The following is a 19,254-nucleotide window of genomic DNA, read 5'->3' as shown; positions in this document are numbered from 1 at the left end:
TTTTCTCTATTTTTAGGCATTTCCGCTAGAAGTTAAAAAAGTGAAGTAATGTTTAACAGGAAGTAGGACAGGGTATAATAAGGGTATATGCACACATTGTGTTTTTCTGGTGAAAAACACAGCATTTTAAGCAAAGTGAATGAAATCTCATGCACACGCTGCTCATTTTTTCCTTGCAGATTTGAAGCAGTTTCCCATCTGCAGAATGACAATTCTTTCAGCATTTTCACCCATTGTAATAAAAAGAAAAAAAAACAAACATACAATATAGACACTTTTATATGCAGCTTTTTTTCTTCCAAGAGACACGCTTTTGATGCAGTAAGGTCTGCAATAAATACTTAATGTGTGCACATCCCCTAGGAGGGCCAGTTCTGTGCTCCTGAGAAGAAACTTCAGAGTGGATGTGTGATCAGTGCACGAGACAAACATTTAGCACAAAGGACCCGATCTCATGGGGTCAAAAAAGCCTTTAACCAAGTCTTCATATGGAAAGACATTCCTGATCTCACATGATCCAATGAGGTTATGGCTCCAAACAAGCATCGCTGGCACAAAACTGCAATACTCAAGTGTGAAACCGGCCTCCGGCAGTAGAAGGAGAAGTGAGATGGATGTACAGAAGTGTGTGGAAAGGAGAAGAAGGTGGGTTTATGAGAAAAGCTGTGCTGATATTGGGAAATGAGCGGCTGCCGGTGACTCTGCAGACATCCATGCCCGGTGTGAGACAGATCCCCTTAAATGCAAGGATGGTGACTGGTGTCTACCACTGGACAACCTCTATATAATGAGCACAAGGAAGAGGGGGAGGGGAATTGATCCCCACCAGTCACCGGGAATCAACATCAAGCAGAGGTGCAACGTAAAATCTGCAACCAGCAGCAGTGATTGATGCAGCATTCACACTTCACCTGAGCCTTTTTCGATGGGCTTGGACAACGTGAATGCTAAAACCTATCAGCGATCCGTGAATCTGCCGATGGCAGTGGGAAATGCAGTGCTGAGTACAAATACAGAGTATAAAGGAGAAGTGCATTCTGGGAAGAGGAACATTTTTATTTTCCCTCCATTTAACTGAGCCCTTTAAGAGGGGGATATTCTGTGTAGAACAACCCTTTAACGCAGTCAAAAAGTTAGATAAAAACAAACAAAAAAAAGGGGAAAAACTTGAAATCTTAGCATAACATATTTCAATATATTTTGGCATTTTAAAATGTAGATTCTGTTGGTTAAGGCCATAGTAATAAAGTGTGCATATAGTAATATAAAACAAAAACACAAAACATATGAATCCAGAAAAGTCTGATATAGAAAAATTCAACCATATATTAAACACCAAAATAAAAAGAAAAACAGCAGTAGAATTATGACACAAGCAGGCAGACATGTGCTGAGACTTGCTGCGTGTTGACCAGTGTCTGTGGGGTTTCCACCAGTGGGATCCTCAACACTTGGAGAAGGATGGTGGTGCAGCCAGACAAGGAGGGGTCCGAGTGTAGTAATGGGGGAGCAAACACCCAGCCAGACACCGGGTGCTGCTCAGGGTGCTGGGAACATGCCAGACGTGTTTCGGGTGGGGAAAATTCATTTGCTGCTCATACAGTACTTACAGGGGTATTCTCATCTCCAAGATCCTATCCCAATATGTAGTAGATGGTGTAATAATAATATTAGCAAATGCCTCCATTAGCAACTAGATATCACTATAAGAGTGGTCGCAACCATGGATACCTAAGGTCCTGCAATGCCTGCCCATAAGGAAATCGACACGGCAAATCAGGAAAACTATACTACATTTCTAATTGGAGGTATTTGCTAATATTTTTATACATATTGAGATAGCATCTTGGAGATTGGAATACCCCTTTAAAGGTAAACTGTCATAGGAGAAAAAACCCACATTTACCTACAGCTATAGTGGTGGTCTTCAGGTACATACATACAGCGTTTTACATGTTGTTTATCTGCATGTAAATAATGAAGTTATATTCTCCCTGCAGCCGATCAGTTTGAGTCAAGTGGGCGGTGCCAGGGGCTGTGAACAGTCACCGCTCACTATACAAAAAGCAAGCAGTAATCACAGTGTTTGTCGCTGAGGTATCAGTGGGTGATTATAGCGCCTGCACTGATGTGTATAATGGTGACCAGCACAGTCCCCCGGGCCACCAGATGACTGGAATCAGCAGCTGCAGGGAGAATATAACTACATTTCTTCCCTACTGCTAGTTATCGCATTGGACACCCACATATTTACAGGCAGATTAGCACTAAGGCTGCAGGTAAATACAATATTTTTCCTTGTGACAGGTTCGCTTTAAAGGGCTTGCCTGGGCATAGAATACTGATTACCTAGCCTTCGGATACAGTATTTTATACAATGCCGATATAAGTTTTAGCACCTACAAAGAATGGAGAAATCTGTAATTTTCATCGTAGGTACACCTCAACTGTGAGAGACAGAATCTAAACATAAAAACCAGAAAAGCACATTGTATGATTTTTAATACAAAGAAACAGAAGACCAGGCTATAAGGCGCTTCCACTCAGATGCATCGAGGATACAGAGGTATGGATGGATTGAGATTTTTAATTTTAAAAACCTAGCAAAGGGTTACTAGATAACATGAGAAATATAAAAAAACGTAAAACAAAACGTGTTTCGGCTGTCTAGCTTTCATCAGGTGTATAACGCATTGGGTTTATATTTTATTACATTTTTAAAAATTGTCATATGTTATCTAGTAACACTTTGCTAGGTTTTTAAAATTAAAAATCTCAATTAAAAAGCTGAGTAGAAGTGCCTTATAGCCGGGTCTTCTGTTTCTTTGTTCTACCCTAATTGGAACCAATCCCAGGAATCGTCCAAAGATACCACGCAGGCAGCAAACCATCATGAGAGATCCATATTGGAGACACATTCTTTTCAGAGTTGTGTCTGCTTGCACATCTCCTTGAGGGGAGTTTAATCGCTCACACCCTACTTTCATGGTACACTTTTTATATGCTTAGATAGCACTCCCATCCCCCCCCCCCCCCCAGGATTTTTTATTGTATGATTTTTAAATAATTCAATTGCATTTTATTGCATGAAGTGTTTGATACCAGGGCTGTGGAGTCTAAGTCGGTGTCCATTTTGGTGGAGTCAATATAAAATGGACTGACTGCAACTCCTAAAATATATAATAAATTGGGTACAGCAGTTCAATACAGTTTGTGGGGAATATTTTTTCATAAGAATTTGGGGAAGTTATGAAATGTCCTATAAATGTCTGTCCTATTCCTGATCTAAGGGTCAAGACTTCTAGCTGAGATGAATCTGCTACAGTAAATTCATCACTTAAACATGAGCCATGTATGAGGGAGTCGGAGTCGTGGAAATTGAGGAGACGGAGGTTTGGCTTACCGACTCCACAGCCCTGTTTGATACAATAGGAAAAAAGAACTTAAATATTTGGTACAGAAACCTTTGTTTGCAATTAGATGTCATACGTTTCCTGTAGTTCTTGACGAAGTTTGCACACACTGGAGCAGGGATTTTGGCCCACTCCTCCATATTGATCTTCTCCAGATCTTTTAGGTTTCAGGGGTGTCATTGGGCAACATTGAGTTTTAGCTCCCTCAAAAGATTTTCTATTGAGTTCAGGTCTGGAGACTGGCTAGGCCACTCCAGGACCTTGAAAAGCTTCTTACGGAGCCACTCCTTAGATGCCCTGGCTGTGTGTCATACTGGAAGACCCAGGCACGACCCATCTTCAATGCTAAGGAGGTTGTTTGCCAAAATCTCAAGATACATGACCCAGCCATCCTCCCTTTAATATTCTGTCCACTTTGCAGAAAATCATCTCCAAAGTATGAGATTCCCCCACCATGCTTCATGGTTGGGACAGTGTTCTTGGTGTTGTAATCATCCTTTTTCCAAACACGGCAAGTCAAGTTGATACCAAAAAGTTTATTTTGGTCTCATCTGACCACATCGCCTTCTCCCATGCCTCCTCTGGATCATCCAGATGTTGATTAGCGAACTTCAAAAAGGCATGGATTTGTGCTGGTGTGAGCAGGGGGACCTTGCGTGCCCTGCAGAATTTCAATCCATGATGGTGTAGTGTGTTACTAACAGTAATGTTTGAGACTGTGGTCCCAGCTCTCTTCAGGTCATTGACCAGGTCCTCTTATGTAGTTCCGGGCTGATTACTGACCTTTCTCAGACTCACCCTTACCCGACGAGGCGAGACCTTGCATGGAGCCCCAAACTGAGGTAGATTGACAGTCATATTGTGTTTCTTCCATTTTCTAATAATTGTGCCATTAGTTATTGCCTTCTCACCAAGCTGCTTGCCTATTGTCCAGCTTGCCTTTTGTCCCTGGTGTCCTACGACTGCTCTTTGGTCTTGGCCATGGTAGAGAGGTTGGAGTGTGATTGATTTAGTGTGTGGACAGGTGTCTTTTATACAGGTAACAAGTTCAAACAGGTGCAATTAATACAGGTAATGAGTGCAGAGTTGGAGGGCTTCTTAAAGAAAAACTAACAGGTCTGTGAGACAAAAATCTTGCTGGTTGGTAGGTGATCAAATACTTAATTTGCATTTTATTGCATGAAATATGTAAAAAAAAATCATACAAATGTGATTTTCTGGATTTTTTTTTCTAAAGGTTCAGTCTCCCACAATTGAAGTGTACCTACGATAAAAATTACAGACCTCTCAATTCTTTGTATGTGGTAAAACTCCCATTCTCTTCGGGGTAACTAGGACTGCAGATCAGATCCCATTCTCTTGGGGTAACTAGGACTGCAGATCAGCTCCCATTCTCTTGGGGTAACTAGAACTGCAGATCAGCTCCCATTCTCTTGGGGTAACTAGAACTGCAGATCAGCTCCCATTCTCTTAGTTGGGGAACACAGAACTGCAGATTGGCTACCATTCTCATGGGGAATCAGTAGCTGTTATGGGCAGTATCCATGTGAAATGGATGACTCATCAGGAAGGTGATTAATATAATATACCCAGACAACCACTTTAAATTACAAACGTGACTGAAATCTGACAAGATCCATTTCTCAGAGAATACATACTTTTCTCCAAAAGCTTTTCTCCAGAAGTCCGCAGCATCTGCCTTGGTGATCCGGAAGGTATCTCCTTGGAACAATCCATTGGGGAATATTCCCTTCAACTCTGCAAGCATGTGACTGAAGATCAGGGACAATTTGGTCAAGTTCCGCCTAGTGGGTACAAAGCGGGGGATATAAAAAAAAAAAAAAAAAAAAAAAAAAAAGATGGTCAATATTACAAATTTAAACATATAGGTATTAAAAAGCACAGTAAAGTTGATCCAGAGTAACTATGAGAAGATTAAGCTGCTAAAGAGTTAAGTTCATGGCAGCAGGAAGTGTCTGTGACAAAAGGGCCTATAGACAAGTAGTTACCCTGGTTGCAAGTATTTCCTCTTTACAAAAATGCAAATAGTGTCAGTAACCTCTGGAGCCTCCGGACCTCATTCTTAAAACTGTAGTTGGATTGTCACTATTGCAAGTAGCAGCATAATAGAGGCCTTTGGCCTGTACGGGTCCCACAGCGGGCACAGGAGCCCTGGCGCTGGGCGCTATACTGGTGGGAGTGATGGCTCATTTAGGAATCACATCTATAGATCTGTGCATGCAGCACCAAGGATGGACAATGCATTAGTTTGGGTCAGGAGACCAGCAGTCTGTCTGGGTACTGCGGGCCGTACACGGACATGTGAACGCAGCCTTATGCTGCTCCCTCAGCACATAATGCATCCATTCTAGGAGTTTCCCACAATGCAACAGGACAGAGGCCATCTTTATCAGTGGTAAACAAAAAGAAATGTTGACTAAGTACACATGAATCTAAGGCCACACACACACACGACTAATGTCAGCCCAACCCATCGCAATCGACAGGTTCAGGAGATGGGTTAATGTGTATGGGGGTGGAGGCCGACTGCTGGTCGGGGAAGAGGTTGGCTGAGCATGTCCAATGTTGGACTGCAGATCAGCAGCCGGCCAACGTGTCAATTGGCGGTTTTCCCAGATACTGCAGCCCCATTTTGAAAAGGAACAGTTTTATAGTGCGAGTCGTTACAGACACGGCAATATCAAATGAGCACCTTATTGGGGACGGTGGTTTTTCCAATATAAACCTTTTTTTTTTTTATTGTTAAAACTTGTTTTCTTGGATCATGGTTTAAAGTAAAAAACAAAAACATAAAAATGGTTTTCAAGTCCCACAAAAGGCTTGAATATGTGAACCTTTGATCACTTAGTCTGTGTTCACATGTTTGGGATTTTCATCTGTCTTTCCTTTTCATGTCTTGTCATGCCTAAAACCAATGCTTTCCACAACAGACATAGGAGGACACCACTGATTATTATCAGAGTCTGGTTTCTGCTTGGTACGTAGAAATACAAAATCACTGCACTCCCTATGTAGGTGCTCGAGTAGGGGCCGAACCCTGGTATATAGCTCAAAAACCTCGGCACTCAAATGTCCTTTGTAAGTGAAAATTTATTGTGGAACTTAATCTGCACACAGAAATAACACAAAACGTTTCGGTCTAAATGACCTTCTTCAGTTGACAGTTAGTTCTGCGGATAGTATGAGGAGGAATAGGGTCCCAGTCGGGCTGCCTGCTACGAAGCACATGGGGGCTTGGACATCACAACGCGGCATCCACCGCTCGTGGGTTTCTGCTTGGTGTCAGTTTTTGGAACGGAAGGAAAACTGCAGTAAGGCTATGTGCCCACGATGCAGAAATGCTCCGGATTTTTTCCTGAGCGTTTCTGCATCTCCTTGGCAGAAAAAAAAACGCATGCGGATTGTACATGCGGATTGTACATGCGTTTTCCTGCCAGGGACATGCGGAAATGGAGCGTTATTCACTGACATTTCCGCATGCGGATTGACAAGCACTTTCCAAGCAATTAGCATCACTTGGAAAGTGCTTGTGACAACTAGGTCACACTATATAAATCCATGCAAACGGCATGGATTTATATAGTGTAACTCAGAGAGAGTGGTTAAAAATAAATATATACTTACCCTCCGATGGCCCGCGCTGTCTTGTTTCGCTCGGTCCCGGCTGCCGGCAGCAGTGGATTGAAAGACCTGCCGACGTCAGCGTCGCGTGACCCGTCACATGACTGACGTCAGCGCAGGTCCTTCAATCCACTGCAAAGTGCCGGGAAGCAAGGAGGAGCGCAGCGCGAGCCGCCAGAAGGTAAATATACATTTTTTATTTTTACATAGTTACATAGTTACATAGTTTATAAGGCCGAAAAAAGACAAGCGTCCATCCAGTTCAGCCTATTTCTTGTGCACTGCAGCTATTCCGCAGCGTTGATCCAGGGGAACGCAAAAAAAACAAAAACAAAACAAAAAAAAAAAACATGCGGTATAGGCCAATTGACATCATTGAGGAAAAAATTCACTTCCCGACACCAATCTGGATTAATTAACTATCACTAAGCATAAGATGTAATTTTATTGTTCTCAAGAAAGGCGTCCAGGCCTCTCTTGAACTCATTAAGTGAGTTGGACATCACCACTTCCTCTCCCAGAGAGTTTTATTCTTTTTTTTTTTACAGATTTTTTAATAGTACCTGGGTGTGGATGAGACTCTCCTCTAATCTACACCCGTGACCCGTGTACCATCCGCACATTAGAACGCACCAATTACGCAAGTACAGATGCAGTCTTAAGAAGAACTTTTTCTTCCTTATTGGGAAAAAACAAAAACAAAAAACTGACAATGGAAACAAGTTGGATCCCAAAATAATCAAGGGGGCCCCACTGCTTCAGTTTGCCTCGGTTATACCTGGACTTTACGTAAACCCCTGAAAATACATTATTGAACCCCAAATCTAGGCTATAAGTGAGATTAGTCAGTTTGTGAGATTAAGTGAGATTAGTCAGTTTGTGATTTGATGGCTACCTGGATGTAGGGGGGTGAGTCTTCAACTTACAGACTTCTACCCCCCAGAGGACCAGATTATTTTATTTCCTAATAGCTACAATTATAGTCTGGAGTTTTCACAATTTCTCTCGGCCTGGGAGTGATTTCTTGTCCTCCACACCTTGTATATATCATTGATCATTTAGCAAACGGATGTGTTTTGGGCAACAGCTCCCACACAGATGTAACCTGGGATACACTATGCTTGTAGTGCAATATACCATCTAAGGCTACTAGATTCCACCTCTGGTAGGCTCTAATGGCTTAAAAACATGGCAGACACAGAGACCATTGTTAGGGGCAACCCATTGGCACCCCATAATCACATTCTGCCTGGGGTGGGATGATGGGCTGGTTGAGGTAGTGCTCGGTCAAACTCCATACATGATGCAGACGCAAGCAACAACGACATTGTTGTAGGTATTTCCCCCCCCCACACAAACATCTAAAATTGTAGATAGGACCCCCAACCCCCAACCCCTTCGACAATGAAAACTACTTGAGGTTCTCCCAACTATGAATCTTTGTAATAATTTGGAGTCATGATTTTAATGCCATGTCGAACCCACCGATTTTGGCAGGACAAGTCAACTTGGCCTAAGGTGCATAGTGGCCCAGACAGTGGCAAAACTATCTGTTGGGGGAGATCGGGATCAGGCATGTTGAATTGTCCATGCCCGGCCTGTTAGGCTCACTCTACTCTATGCAAAACATGTATATGCGGCGGGAAAAAGCATCCACAGGGAGGTCAAAAGACCTAACTGTTGGCCCAAATGAGTAGTCACTTGACAGACATCTAAGGTGTATGAACGCCTTACTTTAGGAGAGATACTTTGAGCAAGTATTGATGGTGTGTATCTAGATGTAGATACAGTAAGGATGCCTTTCTTCAGGGAGCAGAATATATGGAACAAAGAACTGTCTTTAATCATGGGGAACCATTAGTTTAGAAATATAAAGGGCGAGTCTTCTAGTCCAAAAAATGTTGTAACTGCACATAAGTAGTAACAGGCAAAGAGAAAAGCGTCTCAATTTTTTATTTCTGTTTCACAAAGCCATACAAAGGCTTCCTACAATCTCGGTCTGCACCAACAGAAAATCTGCAGCGATCTACAGAGATGGATCAGACCTCAGCCCGTCACAAGTCAGAACCGCTCAGTTTATTTTCTAGTGTCACCCAGCCTGAAACAGAGTCTTATAGCACCAAATGCAATTTGAATGTACACGGTGTAAAGGGAATGTGTCAAAGTCCTGTTACAATAAGGCTTGAAAAGGGAGTCTGTCAGCAGAAATCACCTCCACAAACTATTTATATGTGCATGTAGCTCTTGCAAAGACAAGACCAGCAATATCTGTACTTTGCCAGTATGTTCCACCGTTGCTCAAAAAAAAAAAAAAAAAAGCCAACATTTAATTGAGGCTGAAGATCGGAAAGCCTCTGTCACTCCAGCTCTATTTTCCTTCCAGCACCACCTTCTGCTGCCCGACAGCCTCTATGCTGCCCGACTTTACACAAAGGAGCCATCAGTGTGGAAGGAAGCAGTTCTGGAAGGAAAATAGAGCTGGAGTGACAGAGGTGCAAGATCTACAAATAGCACTTCAGCATCATTTCCAAATCAATTTAATCGCTGATTTCTTGGTAACAGAGGTATTAAAGGACTACATGCTCATATAAATAGCTTGAGGTGTGAAATCCAGCAGACAGGTTCCGGTCAATCAAAAAAACCACACAATTCACACGGGCCTCTGGGCCTAGATTACGCCTCCGACTTCCTGTTGGGCGCAGACATCAGCAATAGAGACATCACAATTGTGAATGGTGTTATTCACCGTACATAGGATTACAGTGTAAGGTAACATTTCTAACTAAACTTATTTTTTTAAATAGTCATAGAAAAATGAAAAAAAAAAAAAGAAAAGTTAACATTGAACATAATGACCAGATTTAAACAAGTTCATTTTGTGCAGACACATGCCCTTTACTCTTCGTGGATATTTAGCCATTTTATCTACACCGGAAATATACTTTTATTTGCCACAAACAACATAGTTACCGTCACATCTGTAAGCCTAGAAACAGATAAAACTGCAGGCAAAAAATAAATCCTTGTAGGAAATCAACAAGTCCAAAAACAAACAGAAGAACTATACGAGTTGTTTCCTATTAACATCTATGGAAATTAATAAAACGGACCACGTGAAACCAACGAGTTTACACAGACTTAGTGGCCATGATCATACCTGTACCATTTTAATAGCCAGAGCAGCGACTGTACTTAGCATTTGTCCAGCAGGTTTCACAATGCTGGTGTCACAGGCCGGCTATGACTGTGGTTACATTCACTTCCTCTTGCTTTTTCCACTGCACAATGCAAAACTTCCTACTTTCAGATCACACATCTTACTGCAAACACCTCAATGCTACACAATGTAGTTTTACTGTAAAACCGTAACAAGTCATTATGGACGGGCTGTAAGCCCGCTGAACGCAGCATGCCCGAGGCATGGAATTTTTCAAGGAAGTTTCTCAGACATCTTTATCAGAACTAAAAACTGCATGAAGAAAATAATAAACAGCTAAAAAATACATGACATGCATAACTGAAAAAAAAAAAGGTGGCACGTGAAGGAAGCCTTCTTCAGAAAGGCTATTCCCAACTCGGCAAGTTATCACCAATCCAGTAGGAACTGTCTTCTACTACAATTTTTTATGCCTTTCCCCCCACCCATGATTGCATGAGTGGACCCAAAAGGAAGAAAACACTGATAACTTATCTACTTCTTTGGATCAAATTTGGCCGGCATGAGACTGGATAGATCTGCAATGGCCTTATCTATTTGGTTGTAGAGAAGTCAGGAGGAACACAAAAAAAAATAAGCACCTACTCCTAGTCACATCTCCACTTCATGTAGTGCTGGTGCCAAAGAAAGGAGGACAGAACAAATCCTGCTTGTAGCTATATACTCCGGTGTCTCCGATAAGCCTAGAAACACTGGCACATAGGAGGTACAGTCATTAGCTGGTCCTATCAACTGCAAGTCAATTAGAAAGCCAATTTACAAGTGCTTCTCACTAAATTAGAATATCAAAAAGTTCATTTATTTCAGTTCTTCAATACAAAAAGTGAAACTCTTATACACTGCTCAAAAAAATAAAGGGGACACTCAAATAACACATCCTAGATCTGAATGAATGAAATATTCTCATTGAATACTTTGTTCTGTACAAAGTTGAATGTGCTGACAACAAAATCACACAAAAATCATCAATGGAAATCAAATTTATTAACCAATGGAGGCCTGGATTTGGAGTCACCCCCAAAATTAAAGTGGAAAAACACACTACCGGCTGATCCAACTTTGATGTAATGTCCTTAAAACAAGTCAAAATGAGGCTCAGTATTATGTGTGGCCTCCACGTGCCTGTATGACCTCCCTACAACGCCTGGGCATGCTCCCGATGAGGTTGCGGATGGTCTCCTGTGGGATCTCCTCCCAGACCTGGACTAAAGCATCCGCCAACTCCTAGACAGTCTGTGGTGCAAAGTGACGTTGGTGGATGGAGCGAGACATGATGTCCCAGATGTGCTCAATCAGATTCAGGTCTGGGGAACGGGCGGGCCAGTCCATAGCTTCAATGCCTTCATCTTACAGGAACTGCTGACACTCCAGCCACATGAGGTCTGGCATTGTCCTGCATTAGGAGGAACCCAGGGCCAACCACACCAGCATATGGTCTCACAAGGGGTCTGAGGATCTCATCTCGGTACCTAATGGCAATCAGGCTACCTCTGGCGAGCACATGGAGGGCTGTGTTGCCCTCCAAAGAAATGCCACCCCACACCATTACTGACCCACTGCCAAACCGGTCATGCTGAAGGATGTTGCAGGCAGCAGATCACTCTCCACGGCGTCTCCAGACTCGGTCACGTCTGTCACATGTGTTCAGTGTGAACCTGCTTTCATCTGTGAAGAGTACAGGGAGCCAGTGGCGGCTTTGCCAATCCTGGTGTTCTGTGGCAAATGCCAAGCATCCTGCACGGTGTTGGGCTGTGAGCACAACCCCCATCTGTGGACGTCGGGCCCTCATACCACCCTCATGGAGTCAATTTCTAACTGTTTGTGCAGACACATGCACATTTGTGGCCTGCTGGAGGTCATTTTGCAGGGCTCTGGCAGTGCTCCTCCTGTTCCTCCTTGCACAAAGGCGGAAGTAGCGGTCCTGCTGCTGGGTTGTTGCCCTCCTACAGCCCCCTCCACGTCTCCTGGTAGCGCCTCCAGCCTCTGGACACTACGCTCACAGACACAGCAAACCTTCTTGCCACAGCTCGCATTGATGTGCCATCCTGGATGAGCTGCACTACCTGAGCAACTTCTGTGGGTTGTAGAGTCCGTCTCATGCTACCACGAGTGTGAAAGCACAACAAACATTCAAAAGTGACCAAAACATCAGCCAGAAAGCATTGGTACTGAGATGTGGTCTGTGGTGCCCACCAGCAGAACCACTCCTTTATTGAGTGTGTCTTGATAATAGCCAATAATTTCCATCTATTGTCTATTCCATTTGCACAACAGCATGTGAACTTGATTGTCAGTGTTGCTTCCTAAGTGGACAGTTTGATTTCACACAAGTTTGATTTACTTGGAGTTATATTCTGTTGTTTAAGTGTTCCCTTTATTTTTTTGAGCAGTGTATTATATAGAGTCAATACAAACAGAGTGATCTATTTCAAGTGTTTATTTCTGTTAATGTTGATGATTATGGCTTACAGCCAATGAAAACACAAAAAGTCATTATCTCAGTAAATTACAATACTTTATAACAGCTTGATAAATGTTTTTAAAATCCGAAATGTACAGTACAGACCAAAAGTTTGGACACGTTCTCATTTAGAGATTTTTCTGTATTTTCATGACTATGAAAATTGTACATTCACACTGAAGGCATCAAAACTATGAATGAACACATATGGAATTATATACTTAACAAAAAAGTGTGAAACAACTGAAAATATGTCTTATATTCTAGGTTCTTCAAAGTAACCACCTTTTGCTTTGATGACTGCTTTGCACACTCTTGGCATTCTCTTGATAAGCTTCAAGAGGTAGTCACCGGAAATGGTCTTCCAATAATCTTGAAGGAGTTCCCAGAGATGCTTAGCACTTGTTGGCCCTTTTGCTTTCACTCTGCGGTCCAGGTCACCCCAAACCATCTCGATTGGGTTCAGGTCTGGTGACTGTGGAGGCCAGGTCATCTGGCGTAGCACCCCATCACTCTCCTCCTTGGTCAAATAGCCCTTACACAGCCTGGAGGTGTGTTTGGGGTCATTGTCCTGTTGAAAAATAAATGATGGTACAACTAAACGCAAACCGGATGGAATAGCATGCCGCTGCAAGATGCTGTGGTAGCCATGCTGGTTTAGTATGCCTTCAATTTTGAATAAATCCCCAACAGTGTCACCAGCAAAGCACCCCCACACCATCACACCTCCTCCTCCATGATTCACGGTGGGAACCAGGCATGTAGAGTCCATCCATTCACCTTTTCTGCGTCGCACAAAGACACGGTGGTTGGAACCAAAGATCTCAAATTTGGACTAATCAGACCAAAGCACAGATTTCCACTGGTCTAATGTCCATTCCTTGTGTTCTTTAGCCCAAACAAGTCTCTTCTGCTTGTTGCCTGTCCTTAGCAGTCTCCTCTTAACAGTTGTTGAAGAGATGTGTCTGCTGCTAGAACTCTGTGTGGCATTGACCTGGTCTCTAATCTGAGCTGCAGTTAACCTGCGATTTCTGAGGCTGTTGACTCGGATAAACTTATCCTCAGAAGCAGAGGTGACTCTTGGTCTTCCTTTTCTGGGGAGATCCTCATGTGAGCCAATTTCTTTGTAGCGCTTGATGGTTTTTGCAACTGCACTTGGGGACACTTTCAAAGTTTTCCAAATTTTTCACACTGACTGACCTTCATTTCTTAAAGTAATGATGGCCACTCGTTTTTCTTTACTTAGAATTTGTATTATGGCAAGAAAAAAGCAGCTAACAGTCTATTCAGTAGGACTAGCTGTGTATCTACCTGACTTCTGCACAACACAACTGATGGTCCCAACCCCATTTATAAGGCAAGAAATCCCACTTATTAAACGTGACAGGGCACACCTGTGAAGTGAAAACCATTTCCGGTGACTACCTCTTGAAGCTCATCAAGAGAATGCCAAGAGTGTGCAAAGCAGTCATCAAAGCAAAAGGTGGCTACTTTGAAGAACCTTGAATATAAGACATATTTTCAGTTGTTTCACACTTTTTTGTTAAGTATATAATTCCACATGTGTTAATTCATAGTTTTGATGCCTTCAGTGTGAATGTACAATTTTCATAGTCATGAAAATACAGAAAAATCTTTAAATGAGGTGTGTCCAAACTTTTGGTCTGTACTGTATGTTCAGTAAATGCACTCAATACTTGGTCGGGCTCCTTTTGCATCATACTGCATCAATGCAGCATGGCATGGAGGCGATCAGCCTGTGGCACTGCTGAGGTGTTATGGAAGCCCAGGTTGCTTTGATAGCAGCCTTCAGCTCGTCAGCATTGTTGGGTCTGGTGTCTCTCATCTTCCTCTTGACAATACCCCATAGATTCGCTATGGGGTTAAGGTCAGGCGAGTTTGCTGGTCAATCAAGCACAGTGATACTGTTGTGTGTAAACCAGGTATTGATACTTCTGGCAGTGTGGACAGGCGCCAAGTCCTGCTGGAGAATGAAATTTCCATCTCCAAAAAGCTTGTCAGCAGAGGGAAGCAGGAAGTGCTCTAAAATTTCCTGGTAGACGGCTGCACTGACTTTGGCCTTGATAAAACACAGTTGACCTACACCAGCAGTTGACATGGCTCCCCAAACCATTATTGATTGTGGAAACTTCACACTAGACCTCAAGCAGCTTGGATTGTGGCCTCTCCACTCTTCCTCCAGACTCTGGGACCTCGATTTCCAAATGAAATGCAAAATTTACTGAAAACAACACCTTAGACCACTAAGCAACAGTCCAGTTATTTTTCTCCTTGGCCCAAGTAAGACACTTCTGGCGTTGTCTATTGGTCATGAGTGGCTTGACACAAGGAATGCGACACTTGTAGCCCATGTCCTGGATACGCTTGTGTGTGGTGGCTCTTGAAGCAATGACTCCAGCAGCAGTCCACTCCTTGTGCATCTCCCCCAAACTTTTAAATGACCTTTTCTTAACAATCCTTTCAAGGCTGCGGTTATCCTGGTTGCTTGTGCACTTTTTCCTACCACTCAACTTTCCATTAATATGCATGGATACAACACTCTGAACAGCCAGCTTCTTTAGCAACCTTTTGTGGCTTACCCTCCTCCTTGTGAAGTATGACAATGACTGCCTTCTGGACATCTATCAAGCCAGCAGTCTTCCCCATGATTGTGGAGCCTACTGAAACAGACTAAGGGACATTTTGAAAGACATCAGAAGCCTTGGCAGGTGTTTTTTTTATCAATTATTTTAATTTACTGAGATAATGAATTGTGTTTCATTGGCTGTAAGCCATAATCATCAACATTAACAGAAATAAACACTTGAAATAGATCACTCTGTTTGTAATGACTGTATATAATATACAAGTTTCACTTTTTGTATTAAAGAACTGAAATAAATTAACTTTTTGATGAAATTCTAATTTAATGAGAAGCACTTGTAGCTCCTAGCATCATTTGAAGGTCTGAAAAGACGTATTACTCACTCCCCATTCACATGAGGCTGGTTTGACACAGGGAGAGGTAGGACATATAGTGGTTAGGGATCATCCATATTAAAAGGTCACCTTGAAGTGGTTGGATGGCTTTTGCGCTCTTTGATCAAAAACCACTAAGTATCTTTTATATTTTTAACGTTTACAGAAATATTGCAATATTGGAGCTGATGTACTCATTAGCCACAGTGTGTTAATGCATTGTGTCTGTAGATGTTGATATGTGAAGACTTGGAAAATCTGCGCTGTTAACTTCTTTCCAGATGCAACAATGTAAGAAAAGATGCAAGAATGACTCTTGTGTGCGATAGATCCATTTTTTATTCTTTAATTTCTCCATTCATAGAGCTGCGCGAGAGCTTATGTCTTCCCTGCTGAGCTGTAGTTTGTCTTGATACCATTATGATGTACTTACAATATTTTAATTGCATTTTAATTGTTTACTTTTAGGGAAATGAGGCCAAAAACTGGGAAATTCTGGTGTTTGTTTTTGGCAGTTCATTGTATAGCTTAAATTATCAAATTTTTCGATAGAACGGACATGACAATACTCAACATGTTTCTTTTCCCCCCTTTCCTTACGCAAGGGGTGATTTCAACTTGCGTGTTTTTATTTCTTTTTATATTTCCATTATTTTACTTTATTTTTATTCTGAAACTGTGATCATTTGCTTACAGACATACATACGGTTCCTGTATGACTGTCAGCCTCTGGCTGAGTCTCACAGGTGACTAAGATGGCAGCGTAAGATCCCTGGCTGCCCTGCATACTGGTGATTGCTCCATGTAAATGCCAGTATCAGCAATTGATGGAGGCATCTGGTGGTTAAACTGCACAGATTCAGCGCTTCAGCCACTGCAGTTACAGGGAGACCGCGGCTATGATGTAACCCAGCCTGTGTACGCCTGGCATAAGGCAGGATCAGCTACTGAGCCCGCTGCATGTAGCCCTCAGCAACCTCTGACCAAAATATATGTCGCAGGTCATTAAAGGGGGTTAAAGTGGCACCCCAGAAAGTAATTTTCCCCATTGCCAGAAGTATGTGGCACACCAACCTTGGTTGAGAATTCTCCTCATACATGCGTTCTTTGCCTTCCTTAAAAAGACTAATTGTTTGCTTTGTCTTCTTCAAGAGGTTCTCCATGAAAACTCTGAAGTACTCATTTTCTCCAAGAATCTCCATCTTTCCCTCGTAGCGAGACATAATGGTGCGGAGGTGCTGGTATGTGTCGGGCAGTAGGTCCAGGATATAAGGTGGGCTGTTTTTCAGAGCAAGCCTTTGGTTCTGGCACAATCGAACCACCTAGAAAACAGGAAATAATACGTTAAACTCATCACATGGTTTTATTTGCCATTGATTGTGTAGTCCTAACATATTCTGTAGCGCTGTACAGAGATCACCAGTGACATCAGCCCCAGGCTCCAGTGGGGATCACTAGGAGGCCAGAGAGAAGACAGAAGAAACCCACTGACACAAACGCTTACTGATCACATCAGATCTTTCACTTTCCATGGAGACCTCCTCTGCAAATGGGGTCAATTGGAGCCATCTATGGACAGAGCTTTAAAAAGGGAAGGTTCACCTTTAACCCCTTCCCAACATAATGAACATACTGGTGCATTACAAGTCGGGTATTTGTGCATGGAGGGGGTTCAGGAGATAAACCCACATCATACCCGGCAGAAGATACTTACATTTTTTCAAAAATATGCAGTGTAAAAAAACTCAACAAAAACACATTGTGGGAAGGTAGCCTAACTGCAAAATTAAAAACGCTATAAAAAAAAAATGTCAGCTTGCCACACAAAAGAACAAGCCCTCACACAGCTCCACCAACTTAAAAATGATTTTTTTCCTTAAATTACTATCTTCCAAATTACTTTTTCATTACTTAACAGGGCTTTGGAGTCAGACTTTTGTGTCCATTTTGGTACTCCGACTGACAATATATAATCAGTTGGGTACAGTAGTACAATGCAGGATGTGCTGTAAATTATTTCATAAGAATTTGGGGAAGTTATGAAATGTCCTATAAATGTCTGTTCTGTTCCTAATCTAAGGATCTCGGCTTTTAGTGGAGATGAATCTGTGCTGCACTTTAGGTACACGCTCAGTAGTGAGATGAATCTGTGCTGCACTTTATGTACATGCTCAGTAGTGAGGCAGTGAGATGAATCTGTGCTGCACTTTATGTACACGCTCAGTAGTGAGATGAATCTGTGCTGCACTTTATGTACACGCTCAGTAGTGAGGTGAATCTGTGCTGCACTTTATGTACACGCTCAGTAGTGAGATGAATCTGTGCTGCACTTTATGGACACGCTCAGTAGTGAGGCAGTGAGATGAATCTGTGCTGCACTTTATGGACACGCTCAGTACTGAGGCAGTGAGATGAGTCTGTGCTGCACTTTATATACACGCTCAGTAGTGAGGTGAATCTGTGCTGCACTTTATGTACACGCTCAGTAGTGAGGTGAATCTGTGCTGCACTTTAGGTACACGCTCAGTAGTGAGATGAGTCTGTGCTGCACTTTATATACACGCTCAGTAGTGAGATGAATCTGTGCTGCACTTTATGTACACGCTCAGTAGTGAGATGAATCTGTGCTGCACTTTAGGTACACGCTCAGTAGTGAGATGAATCTGTGCTGCACTTTAGGTACACGCTCAGTAGTGAGATGAATCTGTGCTGCACTTTAGGTACACGCTCAGTAGTGAGATGAATCTGTGCTGCACTTTAGGTACACGCTCAGTAGTGAGATGAATCTGTGCTGCACTTTATGTACACGCTCAGTAGTGAGATGAATCTGTGCTGCACTTTAGGTACACGCTCAGTAGTGAGGCAGGGCTGTGAAGTCGAGAGTCAGGGAAATGTGGAGAGTTGGTGGTTTGGCTTACCGACTCCCCAGCCCTGGTTACAAGGGAATCTGTCACGTGGTAAATGCTATTACCCTGCACACATGGGGTTGATCTGCAGGTTAATAGCATTGACCTAGGTTGATTTTACAGCACAATGAATGCCCTTACAAACAAAACCCAATAAAGAATTGTGGAACTGCGTTTTTTTTTTCCTCTCTGCAATTTCACTGAACTTGGAATTTTTTCCCTGTTGCCAGGACATTATAGGGCAAAATGAAAGGGGTCATTCAAAACTATAACTCGTCTCGCAAGAAACAAGCCCTAGAAGGAAATAAAATAAATTTAAAAAAGCCAAGTTGAGAGGATGTTAAAATTGTGACATATTTGTCTGATCAGTGGTGATCTATGCTCTGGGGCCCCTGCCGATAGCTACAATGGGGCGGCTTAGTTGCCGGTTCATGTACATGTTTTCCCATCAGAACCCTTCCCTTCGATGCAATGGGATGCGCATGGAGAGGTAGCTACACATCTATGGTCACTCTGCATTAAATAACTGCTGCGGAACAGAAAACGAGCAAGCGCTGCTAATAAAAAAAGAGCAGATGTTCTGCTTCACAGGCAGCAACAGGTTTTCTGCTACACTGCAGGGTCAAAAACTAAGCA

General features: G+C 42.6%; 1 protein-coding gene across 1 annotated transcript in view; it reads right to left on the bottom strand.

Annotated features, from left to right (window-relative positions):
- Positions 1-19,254, bottom strand: part of CBL (Cbl proto-oncogene) — a 70,099-nt gene that overhangs the window by 27,366 nt on the left and 23,479 nt on the right. The window contains exons 2-3 of the mRNA XM_073656629.1: positions 16,787-17,034; positions 5,072-5,218 (exon numbers count right to left, since the gene is read on the bottom strand). Of these exons, the coding sequence (XP_073512730.1) occupies positions 5,072-5,218; positions 16,787-17,034 (395 nt within the window). The remainder of the gene's footprint in view (positions 1-5,071; positions 5,219-16,786; positions 17,035-19,254) is intronic.

The sequence above is a fragment of the Phyllobates terribilis genome, unplaced genomic scaffold (assembly GCF_046119375.1).
Source record: "Phyllobates terribilis strain yellow unplaced genomic scaffold, ASM4611937v1 Scaffold_12__6_contigs__length_324123572, whole genome shotgun sequence".
In the NCBI taxonomy this organism is placed as follows: domain Eukaryota; kingdom Metazoa; phylum Chordata; class Amphibia; order Anura; family Dendrobatidae; genus Phyllobates; species Phyllobates terribilis.
This window is presented reverse-complemented; position numbering and strand designations above follow the sequence as displayed.